Consider the following 26,816-nt stretch of genomic DNA (forward strand, 5'->3'; position numbering starts at 1 on the left):
TTCATATCATTCCCATTTTTCAAATGAGGAAACCTGAAGCTCAGAGAGGTTAAGAAACTTGATCGAAGCCAAATTGATAGTAAGGGAAGAGATGGGCTTCTAGCCTTGGGTTACCTGATGCCCAAAAAGAGTCACTTGCAAGGTGTTTCATTGCCTCTGCTCTTGAAACCCAGAGCTTCCTTGGGAAACTTGATCATCTAGGTTATCTAGGGGAAAGAGCATGGCTGGACCTGACACTCATGCACTGCCCCTGGGCCTTCTGGAAGAAAGACGGAGGGACAGATGTATTTCAACATCCTGGGTTATTCGTTATTATTCTCAGTGCTTTGGGACTGAGAGTGCTTTGAAGGCCAGAATTCTATCATCCTTGTCAGATTCCTATGCTAAGGGCAGAGACAAGGTGGTACGTTATGGTAGTCTGGGGAACAAATACACAAACATAACCTTCAGACTAGGCGCAGTATAGATGCTTGTTTACTGTGGGTAACAGAGTTGAGAAAAGATAGAGGATCCAAGTTAGGACAGGCCACATGGCCTGGAGTGGAGAGCAGGGATTTGAGATCCTTGTTCTACCACTTCCAAGCTCAATCCTGGGCAGGCACCCAAACCATTTCCTACAATGCCCACGAAATTACATGAGGCCAGGCCATGTCCTAGGGGCATCCGCATAATCTGATCTATTTGAGAGATCAGTAGAGGGAATGGAAGAAAAGAAGCTTTGTAAATTATTAGTTGTAGCCAGAATCAAGGAAATTTGGCAATGGGAGGGTTAATATCTTCATTTTTCCTCTTGGAAAACACTGGCGAGAGCCAAGTCTTCTTGGTTTGAGGACACGTGAAGTTATAGCTTCTCTTCAGATTGAGGGGCAAGGTCTCCTGGGAGACCTTGTGTGCCACCAACAATGTGGTATAGGCTGGTGCCTGGAGCTCTTTGGAACCTGAAGGCCATAGGAACACTGCTTTGGGAAGAAAAGTGGCCAGGAGGCACATCTCCAAACAGCCAGGAGCCGGTTTCTCAGGTGGGACCAGATGTCAGTGTCTTGGTGATACAGAAACTCTCAGCCTAACCGTCCCCCAAGGAGGCTCCCAAGCTTCTAGGTAGGTTTCAGTTTGTAGGTCTCCAGATATAGAGGAGCTACCTGTGTCATCAGTCAACATCAAACTCCTAAAACATCATCGGGCTTTGGTTGTTCAGATATTGGGTTTCCTGCCAGCTGGAAATCTTGTTGGATTTCTGCAGGATGATGATAATAAAAACAAAAGTATTTACTAAACATCTACCATCTCCAGGCATTATTCTAAGTACTTTACCTATATGAATTCATTCAATCCTCATAGTAACCCTATGTGGCAGACATTAGTATCTCCATCTTGTAGATGAGAAAACTGAGTCTCAGCAAGCTTAAGCAGGTTTGCTCAGAGTCCCACAGCTATTAGTGGCAGAGCCAGGACTTGAACCTAGGCAAATGGCCTATAGTGTCTGCCTGCTTCGCCCCTGCTGCCTTACAGGAACGGAAAGCAGTGGTGTTTAAGTGAACCAATTCATCCATACATTTTGGGGACCATGACAGGTTCTTCAGCAGCCCCATGCAATTCTAGCAATGAATCTATGCTAAGAGTATGTAGCATATTTATCAAATGCTTCTATCTGCTAGGCACAATATCAATTATCTTTCATACCTCAACAGCCTGCTAATAGGAATTTCTATTAACCATATAATACAGATGAGGAAACTGCAACTTAAAAGGTTGAGGAGTTGCTCAAGTTCTCACAGCTAGTAAGAGCGGAGAAGGAGGACCTAAGTCAGCCTGATGCCAAATCATGGTATGGAACCACAATGCTGCCACAAGGTCCTTGTCCTTTGTGGACCTGGGAGGAGCCAGGTACCCTAACAACCATGGCCCAGGCAGGGGAGCACCATGAGGGTGTCCAGAGAAGCACTGGTTAGCCAGATGTTCAGAACTGACCTCAGAGGTGCTGGGGAATGAAACGCCTGGCTGACCTGCCTATATTCAGCTTCCATCTCAGAGCATCTTCCTGTTCAGGCAGCCAGCTGTGTCCAGCACAGGCAGGAGGAGCCAGGGGTAGTGTTGAGGTCTGACAGGTACATAGATCATCAGTGCAGAGCTTGGCATGTGCCAGAAGCCCTGCAGATCTGGGGCTTTGTGGGTGGCTCTGCAATAACGTTATTTCCCCTCCTCCTGTCTCACTCTGCAGGACAAAGGAAAGGACACTCTTATGACACACATGCCACCTGTAGGAAGAGTGTTGTTATGGTTTGGATGTGAGGTATCCCCTAGAAGCTCACAAGTGAGACAATGTAAGAAGGTTCAGAGGAGAAATGAATAGATTCTAAGAGTCTTAACTAATCAGTGATTTAATCCCCTAACAGGGATTAACTGAGTGGTAACTGAGTGGTAGGGTGTGGCTGCAGGAGGTGGGAATTAGTACGTGGCTTTGGGTATATATTCATGTCTAGAGAGTGGAGTCTCTCTCTGCTTTCTGATGTGAGCTGCTTCCCTCTGCCACACTCTCCAACCATGATGCTCTGTGTCACCTTGGGTCCTAAGGAATGGAGCTGGCCTTCTATGAACTAAGACCTCTGAAACCGTGAGCCCTCAAATAAACTCTTTGTGAGCCCTCAAATAAACTCTTCCTCTTTTATAGTTGTTCTGGTCAAAACTTTTAATCACAGCAGCAAAAAAGGGGACTAAAACAGGTGTGCAATGTCAACCACTGCACATCTGGGTACAGAAAAAAGGAAAAATGGACTCCACTGCAAGACTTGGGGACCTGGACTGGGTTGGAGTTCAGTGGTAGAGTGCTTTCCTAGCACTTGTGAGGCACTGAGTTCAATCCTCAGCACCACATAAAATCAAAAATAAAATAACAATAATAAAGTTATTGTGTCCATCTACAACTATAAATATTTAAAAAAAAGAGAAAGATTTGGGGACCTATCTGTGATGATGTCAATTTGGATTTTGTGTCTGCAAACATGAGCTCTGTTCACAGGTAGAGCATTGGAAGTTAAAGAAGCATTATTGTCAGGTAGAAAGTCCAGGCCCAAAGCTCAGTTTCCTCTAAGGCAAAACAGATGCTGTGTGCTCTGGGTGCAGTGTTGAGGGTCACGGGTGGAGTTCTTATTATCTTTACCTCTCAGAGCAGCCCCACGTACCAGGCATGCTCCCCAGGCCAGTCTCCCCTTTTCCAGACACTGCTCAAGCAGTGTGAGTAGTGGCCACTGTTGGGAGCCCTGGGCTATTTGACATGTGATGGCCACACATCAGGCTTGCTTGGATGAGCTGATTTCTTAGTTGACTGTAATTCAGAAGCCAAGACAGTGAATTTACTTCCACAATTCGGCCCCTGCTCCTCATTTTTATTTACCCTTATTTTTTTAAAGCATTTTTATTGAGATACAAAACTCCTATACTATAAAATTCACCCTTCACCTTTTTTTTTTTTTTTTTTGGTGCTAGTGAATGAACTTGGGTGCTTTACCACTGAGCTATATCCTAGTCCTCTTTTATTTTTGAGTCAAGTTCTTGCTAAGTTTCCCAGGTTGGCTTTGAACTTTGGATCCTCCTGCCTCAGCTTACCAAGTTGCTGGGATTACAAGCACTTGCCACTATGCCCAGTCCTCTTCACCTAATTTTGAGACTGTTTAACAACAATTAGCAGATCTGAAATTAAGAATCCCCAACTCTGGGCTGGGGTTGTGGCTCAGAGATAGAGCGTTCACCTAGCTTGCATGAGGCACTGGGTTCAATCCTCAGCATCACATAAAAAATAAAAATAAAAAAAATAAAAATATTGTGTCCACCTATAACTAAAAAGTATTTAATTTTTAAAAAAGAATCCCCAACTCTAATTATACTATATGAAATTATTAATTTATTTATTGCAAAAATTCAAACTCTTCTACAGCATTTCAGCTAATAAGTTCAATAAGTTCTTGTGAACTATAATTATATAAATATCATTGAGCACTTGCCTCACACCAGAAACTGCTGAAAAATTAACGAATAATGCTTATAGCAAGTAGATTTTAGCACTTATTTTCAAGTGAGGAAACTGAGGCTCAGGGAGCCTAAGCAACTTACTCAAGGTCATAAAGTCTTGCAAAGGGAAAGATTTTGGGGGCTTTTTGTTTGTTTTTGAGATGGGGTCTTGCTATATTTGCCCAAAGTGGTCTCCAACTTACAGGCTCAAGTGACTCTCCTGCCTTAGCCTCCTAAATAGCTGGTTGTTTAGGTGCCATCACCATGCCCAGCTCAAGGGGCAGATTTTGAATCCATGTTTGGCAGGTGTCAGATCCTGTACCTTTAACCAGTCTTCTCTGGGACACTGCATGGAATAAACTAGGAGAGACAGAGGTAGACTAGATGCTGCTTCTGCCTGGAGACTGGGAAGACGAACACATAAGTCCAATATGGCCCTGAAACATTTCAATTCCATCAAATCAGCACCTGCCTATCAGCAAGCACCTCATGACAAGTGAGAATGAAAATCAAGCTGTGGAAATGCCAGGGGCCTTAACCAGGGCGTGGCCCGTGGGACTCTCCTGGGGGACCACTGGGTTTCCAGTTGCTCAGCTCTGCATAGGAACCAGAGTGCTGGTGCCTGCCATGAATGGTAGAAAGGCTGGAGAAGCCCTGCCCTGGGGCCCAAGAGCCCCAGGAATTCTCATGAGGTCTGCAGCCCTCTGGCCAGGGCTACTTTTCCTGTCAGGCTGACAGCAAGTATGGAGTTCCATCAGCAAAGGACCCAACCCACAGAGGGCCTGAATCATTCCTCCCTGGTACAACAGATGATGACCAATGCCTTCAGAATGCTGGATACGGTAGGTACCGGCGTTGTGACAAAATCCCCGACTCTGTAAAGTTTAACATTCTAGTCTTACATCAGCAATGTGATGGCTGCTGGCAAGAGATGCCCCAGAGAGTGTTCTAGGTGACCCCTTCCAAAACACACCTGATTAGTAAGGCATCCTGGAGAGAACGACAAGGTGGAGTGAGGCCCCAAATTCTAGGCAGAAGTAAGGTCTGAAAGTGTGAAAGGGATCTAAACCTGCTCACAAAGAAATAGACCAGTTCCCAGGCCACAACCCTCACCACTGGCTCTTGAGCCATGCATCATCAGGTGCCACGAACTTTATCATATCACCAACCCAGGACTTAGCTGTGAGGAAGCCCTGGCACCTGTCCAATCACTGGCTGAAACATAAAGCTGGCTGCCCGCAGGTTCCCTTGGATTTAATAAATTCAAAGGCTATACAAGCACTTTCACATAATCTGAGCCTCATGTAAACAATTTTGGTGACCTGAGTCACATGCCCTCAGCTCAACTCTGGGCAATTCCATGCCTTCACTCCATGTCTCCCCACATTTCTGCTTTAGGACTTTCTGAACCTGGAGGGCCCACAAAGCCTGGATGTGCAGGAGGATGGCAGGTCACAGTTTCCCCAATCAGCTACAACAATATCTCCTATCCTACATTCTCGTTTAACAATGTGACTGTGACATTCTTCCCATTGGACAGGTGAGTCTCTGTTCCCTTCCCTTGAGTCTGGGAGGGTTTGTGACCACAGTGGAAGTGATGATTCATAAGCCCAAGGCAAGACCATCAAAGGCACTATAGCTTCCATCTGGTTCTCATGGATTCACTTAGAGTCCAGTGGCCATGCTATGAGGAAGCCCAACTAGCACTCACAGAGAAACCACAAGAGGCCATTTGCAGATGTTTTATCCAACAGTCCAACTGAGGTACCAGGCAACAGCCAATCTTAACTGCCAGACATGTGAGTGAACGAGCCTCCAGAGGATTCTAGCCCCTAGCTGGTGAGTCACTCCAGCCTGCAAATCTTCCTAGGTGAGGCTCAGACAACATGGAACAGACAAAAGCCATGCTGCTGGGTCCTTTCCAAATTCCTAATCCACAGACTCCAGATATAAGAACATGGTGATTGTTCTACACCACTGAGTTGGGGGTGGTCTCTTGTGCAGGAATAGAGACTGGATCAGGGAGCAAACAACGAAGGGAGCAGCCTCTGGATAAATGCTTCAGCCTCCTATCCTTTGGCAGATAATTCTAGGAAATATTCTGTAAGCTTCTCTGAGGTCCCATTGGGGTCAAAATCCCATCACATAAAACAGCTACCTCAATCCCACTCCCTACATGGAATTTCCTTCTCTATCTCACCCTTCCTGCTCCCTCCCCTCTGGTTCCTGGGATTGCTTTCCAAACACACTGTCTACACACAAGTCCTCGTATAAGGCCTTGCTCTCTGAGGAATTCAAATAAAACTAGCCTTATATCTAGCCTACAATACAAGTATTTTTGCTCTCATCTCCATTTTGCAGATGGGGAGAATGAGGCATGGAGAAGTAAAATGACTTGTTAACAGTCACACAGAGAGTAAGAGGCAAGGTCTGATAAGGATCCAGGCCTTCTGGCTTGAATCTACTTAAAGAGCTATGGATGAGGTCAGGCAGCAGCAGAAGGCGCACCAAGCTTTGCTCTCAGAGGCCTGGTGGTGGGAGGGTGTTATGATTTACTGTATAGTACAGGGTTGTTCTGTCTGAATCAGAGGAAAAGCAAAACAGCAGAGCTATAAACCACTGGACAAAAATATGTACCCCAGAAACCCAACGTCCCTCACCAGCCCCAGGCCAGGAGTGCTTCACAGATTCAGTCCCACTCCATAATCATCTGATATAAAAGTCATCCCCCTTCACAGCATCAAAGACTGTCTATTAGTAAATATAGAATTTACAGCTTAAAATCTGCTTCAAAAGATCTGCATGAAGATGTTCTTTCCACATATTTCTAGAAAATCTATTTATAAAGTACCTAACAATGTGTCCAACCACTGTTCTAAGCACTTCCATCTGTCAGAAATTATAAATCAAATGACTTGTTCAAGGTCATGCAATTTATAAAGGCAGAGCAAATGGTAAAATAAATGGTAAACTGGTAAAAATGGTAAAAAGTAAATTGAAAAAGTGATGAACTATAAACATTAACATTGTAAACAGTACATATAACACTTGCAAGTTTGCTCAGCCTCTGAAAGCCTGGCTGGAATCAAAGGTCACAAAACCATAAAACACTGAATAGGAAGGAACTGGGGGGGCTCAAATGCCTGTTAGGTGTGAAGTGGTCCCAGGGCAAGATGGCTGATGAGAACCAAGAGGAAAGCACCCCAGAACTGTCATTCTTAACAAGACCAAAATCTTCCTTCCACAGGGGATGCGTCCAAGGTGACACAGCTACTGAGAGGCCAGGAACAGATCCAAGTCTCTCCCCTCTGCATGCGGGATACACAGAGAATGGAGACCAACAATGGAGAAGAGACAAGTGGGAACTATTTTAGACTAGAAACCCTGAAGCAGATCCTAGGAGAAGGGCTTCTGGCTGAGACAGGAATGAGCTGCTCTTAAAAGTTTGCTTTAAATACCAACCAGGAAGTGCAGTTCCCTTCAGCTGAGCCCAAAGGCAAATCCTTTCATTGAGAGACTTCAGTGCCCTCTGAACTGCTTGTTACCCTTCCATATGGCTGTTCCCTAGATCAAGGAATTTCCATGAGATTGGGTAGAATGAGATTGTTTCCTTCTCCCTAGGTCTCCCCTGCCATTGCCCTCTTCTGGCCGCTCTTAGCATCACATAGCCCCGAGAGGCCAGAGGGTTGGGAGGATGCAGAGCTAACAGAAACCACACTCCCAGGATCCTCCACGTTTTCGCCCTGCCAGCCCATCCCATCCTGTGGGCAACAGTTGCAGAACATGCCTGCCCCTGGTTATCCAACATTCTCTCCAAAACTGCTAGAGAAAATGAGGTCCCATCAGGCTACACTGCCTCAGGGATCTCCCTCAAGGCTGAGACAAGGCTGGGAAGCTCTCACAGACAGCACTGTGTCTTTTTTACCTCTGGATTTGCGGTGTCCAGGCCAGCATCCAACATACTGCAGGTGCAACCTATTCCTGAGCACCAGCTGCTGTACTGCCTTCCGCAAGTGCCAGCTCCCACCTGGCAGAGACCAGTACCTGACAGGTGTTGCTGGTGGCTGATCCCCTCTGCCCCATTCTCCCAAACTCAGTACCCTCTTTTCAGGGCCAGACCGCCATCCCAACAGCACTCTGGATACCCTTCTCCCTTGGCTATGAGTGATGTCCCCTGAGGCACTGCATGCTACCTGCTGACATTCTCTTGAATTACTTCTGCCCACCTTCCGAACTTAGAAGACCCACAAGACATAGCACTAGGTGGATATTCTGCAAGAATCTTCCCTGTGGTAAAACCAGGCTCCTCATGCCTGGTTTGATCTTCAACCTTTATGTAATCTTGAGGTCCCACAAATTCCCTAGGTCCTCTAGCCTCTTAGGAACCCTTTCTTTCCTGACTTCCTCTGGTTTCCACCCAGGCTATACCAGAGCCACTGCAGTAACAATAAAAATAACTAAAATGCTATCATCGTCATTCCATTGGAAAAGAATTTTTCCATAAATCATCTGAGCCTTCCTATTTGTTCCCCAATTTAGAGATGAGGAAACGAGGCTGAAAGAGGAAGGAGAGAATGCAGCTCTGGACCATGACACTGGCACAGACCTGGAAGACACAACCAGCCTTCTGAGGGTGAGGGCTTACCTCTTTCTGCTCCTCTCAGCTGGCCGCTAAGTGACACTGGCTAGACAATGCTCAGAGATAAACACCACTACCCACGGGCCCCTGGCCACAGAGCAGGAGTGGGGTCCTCTGAGCCCAGCACCTCCCCGGGAGGAGAGCAACCCCCTGGCCTGGCTGGGAACTGCCCCTTCAGCTATCTTTGGAACCTGCGCTTGGGTCCTTCTGGGGCTGACAACTCAAGGATTCCTGCTCAGAAGCCACTACCCAGAGAACCCCCAGCTAGATGGTAGTTAGCGGGAAGCAGAAGCCGTGCGTCCAGGGCGCCGCTTCCTGGCGGGATTAGAGCACCTGCTGGTTTCCATCTCCGCACGCCCAGGGCAACTCCGGGCCGGGACGATGGTGAGGGGACTACCGGGAAGTTGCCGCAATTCAAGTCCTGCGCATTCTTCCTAGGCGACCCTTCCTTCTACAGACCGTGAAGCTTTTCTCTTTCTTCTTAAAATTTCTTCCCAAGAGTACCTACAGATCTTGGGAAACTTTGAGCAAAACTTACAAATGCTGTGAAGCTAGAGCCAGCAACTCCATCTGAGCCCCGGAGCGCCGCGCCCAGCCGGTTGCTCTGCTACAGCCCAAAGCGTCCGGCGGCGGCTGGTGCTGAACCCTCGGCTGACAGGCAGCCTCGGACCCTCAGCGCCCTCTCGGCCTCGGGTACTCAACCCGATTCGCTTTGGGAACGTCCCTGCGGCCACCACCCGGTGAGCGCAGCAAACCTGCCGGAACGTCCAGGGCTCAGAGGGGTGTTTAAGCAGCTCCTAGTAAGCATTGTTTTCCCGGGGAACCCGGGGCATCTCCAGGGAGGGGAGGGGAGACCAGCCCCACAGACTGCAGCGCAGGCTTGCCCACCACTCATTTGCATTTCAAAGGCAAACTTCTGCCGGACTTCCCCGGAGGCGACGGCACCTACCGGCTTTGCACGGGTCGTGGTAATGCTCCAGCTGCTGCTCCGCGCCCTCCTCGCCTTCCAGAGCCGAATAGTCCGAGGCGACGTCCAAGCGCTCCTCCAGCCCCCCAGTGCCGCGGGGCAGCGGCAACAGCAGCAGCAGCAGGGGCGGCAGCAGCAGTGACACCGGGGCCCCAAAGGCAGTCGCCCGGAGCATGGTTCTGCGGGGCGGCGGGGGCCGAGGGAGTTGCGTGCACAGAAAGCTCGGCTCGGGCGAGGGACGGTGCACGAGGTGGGCTCGCGGCGGTCGAAGCTCGGCGGTTACACGCGGCTGCGGGGCATGGCTCTGGCGCAAAACGAGCTGAGCGCGGCGCTCCCTGTCCGTGTCGGGGCACCCGGAAAGCAGCCGCTCGGAGTGACTTCCCCAGCGGCCGGGGCTGCGGCGGCTGCGACTGTAGCGGTGGCGGCGGTGGTTGGAGCAGTGGCCGCTCCGCCCCTCTCCACCAGGGCTGGACCACAGAGCCCTCGCCAAGGACCCCGGACAACCAATCACTCGGGCGCCCGAGACGAGGCCCCTCCTCTTCCCGGCACCTCCGCAACTTCGGAGGAAGGGGAGCAAGGTGAAGATGCTGAAGGCAAGGGCCGGGGACCAGCGGCGCGCCCACCCAGTGGAAGGCGCCCTTGGTCGGATGCCACCTTGGCCTTCGGCCCTCGGGAACATAGCTCCAGGATATCAAACCTGGGCTTCCCGCCTTATTCTCAAAACTCACTTTACAACTCCCCGAGGCACACGTGGACGAAGGCAGGAACACGGCCAGCAGCCCTATTTGAGCGGTTCGCGTCTCTACCAACTCGCAGTGTGTTTTCAGACCATCGCTTCTCTGAAGAGATAAAGTCCCTCTCACCGCAGGAAAAAGCAAGGATTCTCTGAGCTCTCTCAACATCCCCTCCTCCAGTTGTTGCAGCACCCACCCAAGCTCATGTATTGGCTGATGACGTGTAAAGAAGAACGATTTAAGACGACAGATTTCCCCTCTAGGTGACCCTATCCTTTAGTAAAATAGTCTTAAGATGTTTCCTACAGGCAAAAAGAACAAATGAATGTGCTTTTTGTGTTGAATTACAGACATGTTTTATCAAATTAGTTCCTCACCATTAATTTAGTGGAATAAAAATGATCAATTTCTGGAATTTTTTCCCCCAATGAAAAACATATGCCCAGATAGCTTAGGAGCACAATAAAAAAAAAAATTGAAACCTATGTTTTGAATGTTGTACCTTATGTGTAAAAATTGTCAGAACTGAGCCATCTTGATTTAGAGACATTATCATTTGCTTTTCAAAAATCTTTTTATGCAAGCAGAATTGCCTTAAGTATAACACAGCAATGTGTACACGCAGAGGCTTTTATCAACACACCAGTAGAATCTTCTTGAATTCAGACTGAAAGCAGAAAATTAGACTGAACTTTTCTTTGGAGTTTCCATATGGTTTTACAACCACTAATGACAAAATAGTTCACATGAGACACTGAGCTGGGCTTTACACCAGATTCTCAATTTCTTATGTTTTCTCACCTATTAACTAGATAATTCCTTCAAACCAGGAAAAGGTAAAAGCATAACCACTGGAAGGTACTGTAGGATTATTTTGTCCTGAATCTTCAAAGAAATGCAGAGCCTCCTCTATCTCTGCCTGTTACCCAAGTTCTTTTCAAATGGGTACACATAGAATGGAGCCAGATTGGGCAAGATCTGTTTAGAAACTGGCAGGTGGGAGGAGGGAATGCAGAGGGGGGAGGGGCAATGCCACCAAATGGCAGGGAAGGCCAAGTGGCCACTAAATAGGCAATAGGTGTGGGAGGCAACTGAACAGCATTTCTGCTTGAATGCTGAAAGGAGTCAAACCCAACGCCATAGTTCTCTGAGTTCACCCCAGTGAAGGTCACCACCTGTCAGTAGACAAGTCCACAAAGTCAACATCTAAAAGGCCTAACAAACTTCTGTGACACTTGCAGGTCTCCAGATGGCACTAGGCAAACAGCCAACTGGCTTCCTCATTAGCAGGGAATTCCTCTAAATAGAGGAAAATAGATGAGAGACCACCTCTTGTGATGCACTGAGGTTGTGAGCTTTTATTGCCTCTGCAACCCACCTAGTGAGGAGCTACCAGATCTTCTCATCAACACCTTTTGTCCAAATATTTTGAAGGCTGGTGCTCCTGGATGAGCAAACTGTACAGTTTTATGTCAGAAGGCATGTTTAGATGCTACTTTGCTCTATCAATAAACAGCAATAAAATATTTATATTGTTAGGAATAACAGGGAGGGTCAATATTTTCAATTCTACAGCTCCTGATTTCACTCATCATTTTTACAATAAATTCTGGGTTTGAATAATTTTAAAAATACATTTTTAATTTAAATCCCATGAAAAAAAAAAAACCTGAGTAAATTTAAAATAAAAGGCTCTATGACCTAAAGCTGATCAATTTAGTTCCATTTTACATTCCTAATTATGTGAGAGTTTCCTCCCCATTACCTCCAGGTCCAGTAGAAAACCTGCAAGTGGATTTTCGTTGCTTGGTGAGATGTCTTACCCTGCCAGCTTCTTCCATCTGTACCCCTATGCCCAAAGTAACTAGGTTCATTTCAGTGCTCTCAGACCCCTTCCAGACAACTGAATTGATCCTCTGTAGTTATATCATCTTGGCCACTTATCATTTTACCTTTCCAGATCACTATATATCAAAATCTCCTTCAGCATAGAGGGTAGAATTTCCACAATGAAGTGGGCACTTTCCCCTACCAGCTCATTTCTTCCTTTACACTGCTGACCACTGAAAAGGAGCTATGCTCTTTACAGAAGGCAATTAAAATAATTGTTAATATTTTTAGCAAGTACTTAAGACCCTTTGTAGCTCTTCAAAACCTTTGTCCTTGCTGGAGGTAACAAACCAGGCCCTGAATTCACCTTCAGGCCTTTCTCTTACCTTCCCAGCACTGGCTCCTGCCATCTCCCACAATGCTCTTGCCCCTGTAAACACCTAGTCATCCTAATGGGGTCCTGCCATCTCATATCTCCAAGTCTCTGCCTGGGAAAGATTGATAGCCACAGACCCTACATCCAGCATTGAATATAGCAACTATTACATCCACAGTCCTTGCCTATTCAACAGGGTTGCCCTACCCTACTGGTCTCTAACTGTATGTAGCACACCTCTCTGACCAAATCCAGCTAGGAGTCACCTTCCATGTCTCACTCTCTAGACCTTCACCTTCCTTCAACAACCTTCAGAATCAAGTCAAGTAACCTCAGTGACTTAGATTGTTATTATATGGAGTTAACACTGGCCAGTTAAAATGACTTAACTTCTCCCTACAACTACCTCCATTTGTTTTCATTTGAAACTCCTTTCACCATAAAGTATGCAGACTTTGAAAAGGAAAATCATTTAAAACAATCAAATGACTTTAAATACATTTTTAGATTTGTTGACTCCATGGGTCCCAGTGTAGGTCTATTTCCTCCTTTTCTAATGTTATATCATAGACTTAACAACTTAAATTTTGAAATGGAGAAGTTGACTGCATAGTAGATCCCTCTACCTTTAGTCTTCCAACCAGACATAATGTTCATTAAAAATCAGAAGTAATCCAAGTTTGTACTAATAATCTGGCTAACAGAAATTGCCGAACATAAAGGCAGCTAATAAAATTAGAGGGAGAAAAGAACGAAATAAGTTAATAAAGATCTTGAAAACTAGTTAAAAATATGAAAAGAAAAAAGTAAAAATAGACCTTAGCACATTACAAATAATCCCTTCTATTTGCAGGGACACTAATATTCAATGTGACTTTCCAGGAATTATCCATTGCTTTAGGCTGGGAAGCTGACACCTCCATTTTACTGTTACAATCACCAAGACAACAGGACCTTGATCTTGATTATTTTTGGACTAAAAATAAGAGCCTCTTTAGGCGACTTAGACTCTAATGTACCCTTCCAGCTTCCTAGATGGTTAAGGATACACATGAAACGTCTTTGAAGAAGTAAAAAGTAGTAGACAAAAGGCAGTGTGTTATCAATCAGGAGAGGGACAAAATCAGGACAGGGGTGAGGGGCTTGAGTACAGGATCCAAAGCTTATAGTCAAAGGAAATAGTAATAGAAGGAAAAAAAGATCATCTTTTTAAAGGAACAAAACTATTCTTCCAACTTTTCAGTACATTGACTTTTTTTTTTTTCCAAAATATAAATCTTGGGGAAAAAAACCCACACCCTAAATTTTAAATCTTTATTTCATGGGCCAGCAAACTATGGCCAGAGTGTTTCTTTTGTACATTCAATGGAATACAGTAGTGCTGGTTTATGTATGTACTACCTGTGATAGATGCTTTGTGACAGAATACTTGTGACAGGCCGCAGGACCTTTAATAACTAAATTATTTACTACCTGGCTCTCAACAGTTTCTGACTCCTGCTCTATTTAACTGCGGAAAGCTATCAGTAATCTCTTAATATGTGTGCCAATTTAGTTGGTGATCCCTTACACTTGGTTCACCTGTTTCAAAAAGGAAAGAAACAAAGCATCCAAGGGAAGTACATTTAACTTTTTATTACTTTTTAAAAATCCAACTTCAGATAAATTAACAGACTAGATTAGAACCTCAATTGTATCTGATACATTATATACTGGATTTTTATGACTGAAAAGCCAGCTAGAATATGGCCTACACAAACCAAGGGTGTATACAAAATGGAAGTGATCATCGGGCAAAAATTGTTTCCTTCCAACTCTGTCGATTGTCCATGCTCTGTGGGGATTTATAGGTTCCAGTTTAACACAGATGAAAAGCCCAAGTGAGATTGCTTTTCCAAGAATGCTCTGTTGTCCTTCCAACAGAATTCCATGTTTTCTTCCTTGCCTTAAGCTCTTAATAACCTTTATAACTCTCAAATAACCTAAACTGAAGAACTAGGGTAAACACAAACTATGCTTAGTTGGTCAGTTACTACGAGCCTAGTTCACCAATACTTCATTATAAGTCAGTTTCACAAGTTTCTTGTTGCCATTTTCTAACAGTGAATGAGAACTTAATTTTATTTTTGTCTTTGTATATTTCTATCTGCAGCTCTAAGAATGTCAAATCAGATACCTTTTAGGGAATGCTCAAAGGAGAGAACTAGACTTATTACTCAGACTGAATTTAAATCTTACAAAATTTCTGCAGGTATAATGTTAACTCTGATCTACTCTATCTGCAAATCTAGTCTATTTCTGTACACATTTTCAAACAATCTTCCTAAATTTCCACTTCTCTGATTAACTCTTGATTATTAAAACATAGCTTCATAATTATAGAACTTTAATGAAGATCTTTTATAAAATATTAATGAATATTTGTTTTTATACAGCACTACTCCTACTTATTGTATGTTCCAATAAACCAATAGAATGAAGCACTAAGACACACTGAAATCTAAACTTAAAACCCAGATGGAACTGCGGTGTATAGATTTTTACAAACAGGCCTTTCCCCCTTAGAATTCATATACAGAAGCCCTTCAGTATGTAGCTTTTCCTGAACAAGTTACATTAATATGCTGTATCTTTTTACATTTGTAAAAATTGAGGACACTTTAAAATAATATTTATTTGCAAGACATTTGGCATATGGTGGTTGGTAAACATTTGGGAAACAAAAGCTATATCAAAATGAATATAATTTGTGAATAAACCCTAAAAGTGGCTTTTGGAAGAACTGGAATTTGCAGCAACCACCTTTATAAAGAGGTCTATCCACTTTCAGAGGAAAATACCCAAGTATACCATTCACTAGGTTCAGACACCACCACAATAAATTAATTTTAAGAGTATGGGATTTGATTTATGGGCAAACCCAGTACCATCTAAGAACCCAACATGGTACATACTGAAGAAAACTTTACCACCTTCCTTTTGTTACAGTTCTACTTTATCCTACCCTTGGATGAGCAGATATATGAAGCAATGTAAACTACTAATGTAGTTAAATTTCAGGAGAAGCATGCTTAAAGACAGAGAAAGTTTATCCTTAGTTTTTGATAGTGTCCAAAGTGTCAGTTGAGCCAACATTAGCAAATTGAAGACATATGCAGCATTGATGGAGTGTAGAAAAACCCCACCTTTCAATTAACTTAAATAATATTCTACTTTACTATTCTACAACTGATGAGTGTTAGGGAGCTAAACCATTTGTAAACTATCTTTTTCAAGACTCACATATATATTTACCTCTCTATGAAGCAACAAACCAATGAGCCTTTTTCCTAAAGGACTTTTCAAAGTGATTTATGTTAATGTTGATGTTCTTAATGTATTTGGAAACTAGAAAATCACTTTTCAGATTCCAAAGAATGTCAAATACAGCTCAACTTAGTAGAGTTGGTGCAAATGAAAGCAGCTAAACATATTCTCAACCTTATATCTTACCTGCAAGAATCATATCACAAAAATAAACTGCATTTTGATTAAGACAAGTTTGCCACTCAGTTTATACTCCATCAGATAGCCTATGTTCTTATACTAAAAGTGCTCTAACATGTTAAAAAATTACACAATATAAGCAATTAAATATTGCCTTTTAGTTTCTTTTCTTACAAGATCATAAAGGCAGGTGAGAAGACAAAGTGGAAGAACCAGTAGATTACATTTAATATCACATTCTGTCTTGAAAAAGAAGTTCTACCTACAGTTTCTGTTTGTTTATATCAACCACACTTGAGGTGAAAAATTCACTCTTCATAGGTCTTATATGCCACAACATAGGATATGGAGTCCATTACTTTATAGAAATATATTTTTGTAATGAAAACATCTAATGTAATTATTATTGACATGATTTTCACATTAAGGTTTAATACAATTGATTTGAGACTTTCTAAAAATACCAATATACAGTATTGTTTTAGGTGGTCATTTGCATAGCAAACCATTAAACTAGAAACTCAGTGGTTCTAGGAAAACTTTACATTATGGATAGTTCTGGGAAAAATGTAATCAAAATTAAGATCTCTTAGAAAACTGTAACCTATATTTGCTAACCACTTATACCCCACCCAACTTTACAGGGTATACCAACCTAACAGATTTTGCACCATAGTTTCATTCAAAAGGTTTGTCATTCACTTTGTGACTATACTGGATAATCTAGATGTACGACAGTTTGGGGATTTTGAAGTGAGAGTCCTCTGTATTAGAAAGGCATATTTTATAATCTATTAAAAAATAACTGGCATTAAGTAATATTGCCTTTTGAACAGTTATCTTTCAAATTGCAAACACATCTATTTCCACAAAACAATTTGGTCAGGAAATTTTATTTGAACATTCTAAAGCAGTAATGCTTTAGATGTTACTTAAGTGTCCCAGACAGGATTAACAAAATTAAATGTTTCTAAATTACAAATTTAGCTCCTGTAGGAGTCTCAGAAAAGAAACAGAAGAAAACAACACCCCTCCCAAAAGAAGTATGACACACACATTTTGAAGAAACCCCAATGTTTCATGCAATGGTAGGCAAGATGTAAAAAGCCACCCAAATTCACACATTTCTACACCAATCATCATCAGAAAAAAGTACTCCATAGTCCATCTGTACATCCAAACGCATCTGGGAATCTACACCTACGTTACATTATTTAATGTTATGTACATTTATTACCCACCCCCCTTGCTTTTAATAATTTCTTATGTAAAGCCTTCATTCAAACTCAAAAAAAGATTTTAAGACTAACCTTGGGGGAAAAAGATAATCACTTTAGACATTCAGTTAAAATGTAGTTTATCTAAATCTCAAAATGTTTAATAAAAACAACTTATCTTCTCCATTTAACACTTGGCTTTCTAACTGTACAGTAAATTGCATTGTAGAGAGTACACCTCTATCTTCAGACTGTATCTTCTTTGGATGGAATTAAGATATAACTGGAAAATTTTAAGATAAATAAATGGGAAGCTGGTCCAACTAAGATGACAGCAGATATATTACATGCAGAATTTAATATTTTTTAATTCTCTTTTTTTTAAAAAAAAAAAAAGGATGCAGTTGAACTGGAGGAGAAAAAAACCTATAACAGGTCAAAAAAGAACCCAGATTCAATATATAAAAATGTCCCACAATAGGTCAACGATGGCAGTAAAAATAAGAGAAAAAAAAAGTAATCTTTCTGGAACATCATTTTTCAATAATGTAGAAACACTAAGTGCCAGGAAGATTTCTACTCATGTAATTTTAGCATCCAAGTTTCCCTCTACTTATTTTATTGGAACAAATGCTTTAAATAAACTATTTGTCCTCTTCACTGAAGAGAGCTGGTCTATTTCATCTTTAATGAGCTAGTTTTTGGGAAGATTAGCCATGTACTGTAGTAATGCCTACTGCATAAAATCCAAGCATTTGCTGTGAACAGTTGGAGAAAGCAGTCAGTACGAACCTAGGATCAATGGAAATAGATGTTACTTTAAGCCATCCACGAAAGAGACCCACAAAGTACCCAGTGTTAAGCCCAAATCTCTTCTTGCGCTTTTTTTGCTGTGCAAGTTCCACCCCTATGAAAGAGAAATTGATCCGAAGTTCCAGGTTTTCTTGGGTCTCTAGTCAATTTTCACATTAGTATAGATTTTTCGGACAAAGGCACTTGTTCCCATGTAACCAATTGCTCCTGCAAAAATAAAATAAGATGTTTTAAAACAAACATAGAGCAGTATCCATTATTTACACAAACATTATTCTAAGATAATGTCTTTACATTAGCATTCTCTTTGAACTTACTGAACTATATATCATTTGCTTTGCAAAGTATCTGTTACCATCAGATACCAAGTCTGAACTAATGTAATTTTTTTGATCAAATAGCAATTATTACTTGTATAATCAGTAACTATGAAACTGATACATCACGAGAGTGGGGGGAACCTAGGGGTTGTGGCTCAGCGGTAGAATGTTCGCCTAGCAAGTGCTGGGTTCCATCCTCAGCACCACATAAAAATAAAATAAAGGTATTATGTCCAACTAAAACAAAACATTAAAAAAAAAAAAAAAGTAAGAAGTGAAGAGGAACATAGAACCCTGGCCCAGTGGCTTCTATAGCTCTAGAGAAAAGGTACTTTCTGACATCTTCTTAAGTTAGAAGCTGTGTGTCTGTGGTAGAAAGGATAATATATTTGAAGAAATGGACAAGAGATATAGGTAAGTAAATCAGCAGTTTTGAAAGCAGTGATATCTGTCATTTTATTAATAAAGTATCTACCTCCCACGTCTAAAGTAGTGACTGGTACATGAAAAAGTACTCAATAAGTATTTGTTGAACGAATGAACAAATTGGATAGTTCCTTACTACAAATACTTGGGATTCTTTAGAATAAGTGTCAGAGAAAATTCTCTACTAGATTTAGGAATTCACTACCTAGCTCAGTTTTCTTAGTTTTAAGGTAAACTGTCCATGAGTTAAAAATGGTACACACACATGTGCCTAATTGGTCACTTTTGAACCATCTTTTATTCACCCAACTGGTGAATGAAAGCAAAGAAACAAACATGTATCTACCCTGCATCTCCTATACATGAACTGTACCCTCAAGGTAACCAAATGGCTGATGAAGGCAGGCTCTCCATATAGGAGTATCCCACCTAATAAATACAAAAGTAACAACAGAATTAGATTATTATGACCACTAATTAATTATTTCAGGTAGGCAATATTTGTCAATGGCTGCTAACCTCACATACAGAGAGGCCCAGACACGACATACACGATGTAATGAAAGTTTACAAACCACCTGTTAAGCTGTTAAGTATTCTTGAACGAGTACTGGGGATTATAATGGTTAAAGCTCTAACTAGTACTTAATAGGAATTATGGGTTGGGGGACACTCATGGTAAAACATTAAATGACACCTCACAGATACAATCAGCAGGGATATAACCAGAATATGGAAAACTTAAATAAATAAATACTTTGAAAATAAACAGCAAGAGAAAAGAAAAGGACCATATATAATCAGAAGAGCCGAGAGACATTTGTGTATTTTGTGTGTGTGTGTGGGTGTGTGTGTGTATGTTGCTGGGGATTGAACCCAGGGTCTTGTGCATGTGAGGCAAGCACTCTACCAACTAAGCTATATCCCCAGCTCACCAAGAGACATTTAAACCAAGCAATGGATGAGACTTAATTGGCTTATTATGCAAACAAACTGCACTAAAAAGCAAGTGGGGACAGGCTGGGTAAATTTGAATACTCACTGAATATTTTGTCATATTAAGAAATAATGCTTAGAGGGCTGGGGATATAGCTCAGTTGGTAGAGTGCTTGCTTTGCATGCACAAGGCACTGAGTTCGATCCTCAACACCACATAAAAATAAATAAATAAAGGTCTTAATAAATAAATAAAATAAAGGTTCATTTAAAAGAAAAAAATTATGCTTAGAGAGATAGATACATTGAAATATTTACAGCTAAAATGACATAAAACCTGAGATCAATATCAGAATAAAAGGAGTGCAATGAGGATATAAATAAAACTGGATTGGCCATGAGACAATAATTACTGATATTGGGTATTGGGTACATGGGGTCTCATTGTATACATTATTGTCCCTCTTTCTGTATGTTTGAAAATTTTCTTATAATGAAATATTAAAAATGCAAAAAGTCCACCAAAATGACAATATAAACCTATATTTTTGCAATGACAGATATTTCTTTTATAATATGAAATAATGATATTACACTTCAAAATACTGATAATGCATTTAAAAAGTTCTAATAAAATTCTTAATGTAAGATAAAAATCATTCAATTTTATAAAAATAAACCTGGATTCTTAGAACATAAAAATATCTATAAAATTTTAATTACCATCAAAAAAACTTCACTGGAAAAATAAAACACAAATTCAATAACCAAATCTAATTTTCTAGATGTACAAAATATTGTTCCCTTTTGAACAGATATGCTTAAAATCAAAATATTATAGACCTAGAGAATCATTTTTCCTAATTTTACGAGTATCTCAAGAATAAACTCATAAAAGTATAACTTTATAAAACGTTATTATAAAGGATGTTGAATATGCCCTCTAGAAAAGCAAATGTCTTAGGAATAAGAGAGATGCACTTTTAATTTCCTTAAAATAGAAATGCTATGCTCATTATATACAAACTATAACAATCTAAACAAATAACAACTTGATGTAGTCGTTTCTTTTTTCTACATTTTAATAAACACATAGCTTTCTTTTAATTACTGAATTAAACATTACAGCAACATAAATTGATGGGTATGCATAATTTTTGTATGATGATGATCAGTTCCAGTCTGAATAGTAATCTCTACCCCCTCACCTAGCTCCAAAGGCATACAAAACCCATTCAAGAATGAACACTGGTACACTGCCAAAGTGGCAGGGAACTGCCAAGATTTCTAGGAAGCAAGATGAAATTTCACTGGGAAAAGCACTAAAAAAAAATTTTAGCTAGATTTATTCCATTTTCTTTGTAAATGACAAGCTAATACTTCTCTAGGTCTTCCAACGATCACATATAGAAAAAGTCAAGGCCAAAAAAACTTTCACACACTTCAGAATCACCTAATTCTATACCTCCTTGAATGCTGATGACAATCAAGAAAGAGCTCAAATAAAGAGGAGTCCAATGAGCAATATTCTGAAGAAAGGATAGCCAATAACACTAAAGGAATCATCTAACTGCCTGAGGATATTAAGATGCTTGTACGTGACATCATCTAGTTTTTTTTTTTTTTTTTTTGGGGGGGGTGCTTTCTTCCCCCCAGATCTGGGGGTCAAATCCAGGGCCTCTCATCTGCTAGGTAAGAACTCTACTTACCACCCATACTCAGTTACTGAATTCTCTGACAACTCAAAGAGGTAGGTTTTATTTCTATTTTGTAAATTTTGTAAATGAGGAAAGGTGAGGAAGAACAGTTAAAAAGCACAGCTGTTAAGTAGGGATAACAGGATTCATACTCAGGGCTGACTGACCCCAGAAGCCTCAGCTCAGCTTTTCCCCTTCCTCACCATGTCTCTCCTGTGAAACCAGCTCTCTCTTATAGTAACAGTCCAGGCACTACCTCTGATGCTGCCTGCACATGACACTATTCCTCTCAACCACTCTGAAAGATATGTTCATTTTACAGATGAGAAGGGGTCGTAGGTCAATGTAATTTCCAAGACCACAAAAAAGGTGAGCAGCAGCATGGAAACTCATTTAGGCCTTTTGGACTTTTGGAAAGTTCATGCCCTTTCCATTCAACATGCTGCTTCCAAAAGTTCTTTATTTTCTAGGTATTTCACACTTGATAGGGACTGTATCATGTAGTGACAACTATTCTTCCTTTTGGTAGAAGACTGTGATAAGACCCATGAAACAAGTAGCATTATTCTCATTTTATAGAGGCTTGGAGAGCTAGGGAGCACCAGATAAAGGTGCAGAGCATACATGTGGCACAGTCAGAAGTGAAGCCCAGTCTGCAGACAACCATGTTGTCACGGTCAGTAAACCATGCTGCCTTCGACACACTGGTACCTCTTATCTACAGTCTGAGGATCTTCCAAACAGAAATCATCTGGGCAACACCTTAACCTGCCTACACATGATTTTTTCCAACGAACCAAAACTTTAAAAATTCCAATTCTTAACATGAATAAAAAACTAATTGTGGTATGGAATTATTAAAAATTTCTATGAAAATAGAAATTAAGGTGATAAAATAGGTTTGGAGGAAGAGTAAAAAGAACTGAAGGTCATTTATTTTGGTGTCCTGATAAAGCAACAGAATACTTTCTTAATTTCTAATTACTATTTTTTCTAATTTTGAACACTTAAACTTTTACTCATAATGTTCCAAGAATTTCAGAACTTACCACACATTATCCCCAAGGCTGTGCTAAATACCGCCATATATCCAAAGTAAAATGATGTTTGAAATAAGCCATACATCCTGCAATAAAACAAAAATAACTACATATAGTATACATATTTTTTTGCTTTCGACATAAGGTCTTATTCCTTAGTTTTCTAACTGAAAAGAAAAAATAAGAAAATGTCTCCACTTACTTTGTTTTGAAAAAATAGTAGTAAAAGGAATACATGTAAACATAGATTGCAGTTGATGCAGCAGAGAGAAAACTTGTCCATTGCCTGGAAAAAGAAGAGAGAACACTTTTAAATGAACGGCACTAAAAAGAATTTTAAAGCAAAGAATTTTATTTAAAAAAATCCTTTAAAATTCTATATGTTAAAAAAACAAATGTTTGTACATAGTGCTTAAAGTCAATAAGAAGAGAGCCTAAAAATTAGGGGAGATCATGAATTTTCTCACTTTCCCTATTGTAAGTGACATGAAATATAAAAAAATTTCCTTTTTCAGACTTAATGCTATTCCTGCTTAAAATGAAAAGATGCTTCCTCATAAAACCCTTCCACATTAAGCACTTTACAAAAATATTTCCTCTCTAACATTAGCACAAAAAAATCTGATTGATATTATTTTTCCTCTAAAATCTTCCTTATTTTTATAACCAAAAAAAAAAAAAGAAAAATCTCTATGCTATCTTAAGTAACAATATTTTTATCCAGATCTTTTCCTCTGTTTGATACACTTCACAGGCAAACTCATCATAAAATATTATGAACCTAAGGGTTTCTGCTCACAAGTACTTACCACCTATAATCCTCTGCATTTAGCAAGAAGTATGTGCACACAATGGTCACACAGACGGTCACAATGCACAGGATGACCAGCACCAGCATCATGAAGCCATAGACATAATAGATCTTATATGCCCAGAAAGACGTGAAGATGAAATACCTAAGAAAATGCAATATAGACACAGGTTTCTAGTCTTCATTCTTGAAGCTAACTCTGCTCTCACATCTTAGTTCTCATTTTCACCTCACTTATATCAATATCTTTCTTTTAGTAACTTCCAACAGTCTCCCTTACCCTTTCTTATCAAATTTTTGAAAATTATCTTAAAAATATTTTTTATAGTTTTTCAAGATTCTTCAATAAGGTATTCATCTCTAAGCAAACTGAATAAACTAGAAGCTTAAAGGAGTTAAATGTGGAAAAGAACAAATGAAAACAGTGAAAAATCTGTACTTATAAAATGAAGTCAATTCTTTCATTCTGTCATTTGCCTGTAGATACACTATCCAGGGTATCTTATAAACATCCTATCAAATAGAAAAATAAGTTTGGTAGAGTAATATAGTAGTATGTAAAATAAGTTTGGTAGAATAATAGTATGATGTAAGATTAGGAAGAGAAAATTCAAAGAAGATCTACCCTGTCTTCAGACAACAGTAAGGGAAAACAGAAAGATTTTTCATTAGAAAAAAAGACTTTTTACTCTAAATCTATTACTCAAGTCATCACTAAATCAGAACGGGGCCTTTTAGCTTGGCCTCTTTTTTTTCTCTTCTGTTTGTTGGTTAATCTGATGGTCATTCATTCTTGCAACAAATATTTACAAGAGCCCTACACCACATATCAGCTAGGAAGGTAGGAAAAATATTGTAAAAATAGCACTGTGAAAACAATATCTCTACCCTCAGGGACATTTCCTGGCTAATCGGAAAACATCAGAACAGGACAATCACTACCCACTGTGATACGCAGTACCCCAATGGACACAAGAGGGCATCTCCTAGTTTTGGTTGGGTGCACACTGTGGGAGTCAGTAAGAAGATCCGGATAGGGCATGCATGGAGTGGGGAAAGCCAGCAGAATGATCTAGACACAGGAAAAGAAAACAGAAAAGAACACAACAGAAAAGGCAGAGGACTTTATAAATAAAAGAATCCCCTGTGTTTTGAAAAACTCAAAAGAATTCAGTATAGCCAGAACTTTAAATGAAGAGGCAAGAGCTAAGTCAGTGAACAGGATCAGCTCATATTATGAAAGCCATGCTATAGAGTTCGGACCCCATCTCAATAAAAATGAAAAGTTTTTAACAAAGAAGCAACACAAACAGACTGATAGGTTAAAAAGATCCCTTGGCTATGAGAATAAATTTGAGGGTGTTCAAAATAGAGGCAACTTTAAAGAAAGAACAGAGAAGCTATCTAATGGAACAGAGTACCTAGGAAAGAAGAAAGTGACATTATCCAGAAAATATGGTGTCAAGGGCAGAAGAGGAACAACACAGAGGTCAAGTCAGAGTGAGAACACAAAGCAGTACCAGATTAGAAGTACAAAGGTAGTTCCTAAAACTTGTGCAATGAAACCATAAGTTAGTGACACACATTCTAGTTTTCCTCTAAAGTACTAACTAATGCTCAGTGTACTCGCAGCTGGTAGCTGACAACCATATGTATTATTTAGTTGTACTCATAGTATCATTAAGCAATATTATGATATGGAACTTAAAAATCCCCCAAACACCATGTGTTGATTACTTAGTGGCCAGTCTGTAGTGCTATGAAACTTTTAGAAAGTGGGGCCTAGTAGAAGGAAGTTAGGTTACACCAAGGATGCCCTTAAAGGGGACAGTGGAACTCCAGCCCAGTCCTCTTTCTCTCTTTCTGCTTCCTGGCTACCACGAGGTAAAGAAGTTTCTTCTGCCACGTGCTTCCACTATGATGAGCTGCCTCGGCAAGCAAGGGGAGCAAGAAACTATGGACTGAAACCATGAGCTTTGGTTCCTTATAAGTAGATTCATCTCAGGCATTTGTCAAGTGTTAGAATACTGACTAACAGAGACAATTTAGTTAAATGTTACACGAACCAATAAACATTAGAGCATTTATAAAAAGGATGCGTCGCTGCTATGAAGTGTGTTGAATGTTTTGGAAAGATTTAATAAGGTGAACTTTTTTTAAAAAAGCTATAAAATTAAGTATAGGTGAGATGGCTATAAAAGACTTAAGGACAGGGCTGGAGTTGTAGCTTAGTGGCAGAGCGCTTGCCCAGCCCAGGTGAGGCACTGGGTTCGATCCTCGGCACCACATAAAAATAAATAAATAGAAATAAAGGTATTGCGTCCATCTACCCCCCCAAAAATAAATAAATAAAATAAAAAAGACTGTGAGACAAATAGACAAATCTAGAATGCTTCAGATGGTTCTTTATGTTCTTGTTCTACTTTAAGACTCAAAAACACAGAAGTTATATTATGAATGTCATAGAAAAAAAAAAAACGGTTGAAACTGCAACCAATAAGCAAAGTAAGATCTTGGTTCTATATATTAAAAAAAAAAATCAACGGATAGATGTACATTTAATTATTTTAAAATATTATAGATGTTATCTTTTTAAATATTTCTCTTACATAAACCAACCTTTTAAATTAACCACTACCAAACCAATCATGTCTGTTATGGAACTTCTACTGTACTCAGTGGCATCTGAAAACCTGTAAGGGTACTTAGACTGGAATTTATTGGGCTGGAGCCAAGTGTAGTATTTGAGAAAGTCCTATACAAAGAAATACCTTGCCTAAAATAAACAGAACGTTGCCATCAAGGAATACAGGGCCACAGAGAAAATAAAGGCCTATATTTTGCAATGGTGAAGGATGCAGACATGAAGCATAATAAGTGGGCACAAACCTTCATCCCCAAACACATATACTACTACCTTCCCAGCACTCCTGAGGTCTGTAGGGAAGAAACCTCAGAGTGACATCAAATGATCTCAGGATCTAGACTAATAGGTAATAGTTTATCTAGTTCCTTGGATTTTCAAAAATATTCAAAAATACAATAAAAATCAGAAATTCCTTCCATCATACATGTGATCAAAAGCAGGCCTACCATTCTCTAGCATATATGCTTTGAATTTTTAGCTCTCCTGTTAAGTGAGAGAGGCCTAGAATACAAAACAAAAAGTATGCACTTCACCTGAATATCTGAAAACAGGGCAAACACCTTTAGACAGCCTATGCAGACCCCTTTCTGGAAGGCATAGAATTAACAGACTGTTAGATGCTACAATGGCATGGGTGTAGACTGGGTGTCCCCTAAGGATCCATTGTGATTAAAGGTCTTAGTCTCCAGGATGGTGGAAGATGTGGGAGATGGAGGCCTAGGTTTGGGAGAAGGTCTTTAGGTTACTGGGGGTGTGCTCTTAAAAACACACACACACACACACAGTCTCTCTCTCTCCTTTTTTCTCTTCCCACACACATCATGATGTATCATCATTTGCTGCCCAGATCAGGGGCCAATTCAATGAGTTCA

The 26,816-nt window shown here is 40.6% G+C and overlaps 2 protein-coding genes across 2 annotated transcripts in view; both read right to left on the reverse strand.

The window, feature by feature from the left end:
- Positions 1-14,027, reverse strand: part of Tll2 (tolloid like 2) — a 126,071-nt gene extending 112,044 nt beyond the window's left edge. Inside the window, exon 1 of the mRNA XM_046450269.2 lies at positions 9,594-14,027. Within this exon, the coding sequence (XP_046306225.2) occupies positions 9,594-10,290 (697 nt within the window). The 5' untranslated portion in view covers positions 10,291-14,027. The remainder of the gene's footprint in view (positions 1-9,593) is intronic.
- A 144-nt stretch (positions 14,028-14,171) lies between these two features.
- The window catches only part of Tm9sf3 (transmembrane 9 superfamily member 3), a 65,055-nt gene continuing 52,410 nt past the window's right edge, over positions 14,172-26,816 (reverse strand). The window contains exons 12-15 of the mRNA XM_046450547.2: positions 23,296-23,442; positions 22,689-22,772; positions 22,496-22,572; positions 14,172-18,274 (exon numbers count right to left, since the gene is read on the reverse strand). Coding sequence (XP_046306503.1) covers positions 18,207-18,274; positions 22,496-22,572; positions 22,689-22,772; positions 23,296-23,442 — 376 coding nt within the window. The 3' untranslated portion in view covers positions 14,172-18,206. The remainder of the gene's footprint in view (positions 18,275-22,495; positions 22,573-22,688; positions 22,773-23,295; positions 23,443-26,816) is intronic.

Source organism: Marmota monax, unplaced genomic scaffold (genome assembly GCF_021218885.2).
Source record: "Marmota monax isolate L192 unplaced genomic scaffold, Marmota_monax_Labrador192_F-V1.1 WCK01_AAM20220418_F8-fsc00004, whole genome shotgun sequence".
In the NCBI taxonomy this organism is placed as follows: domain Eukaryota; kingdom Metazoa; phylum Chordata; class Mammalia; order Rodentia; family Sciuridae; genus Marmota; species Marmota monax.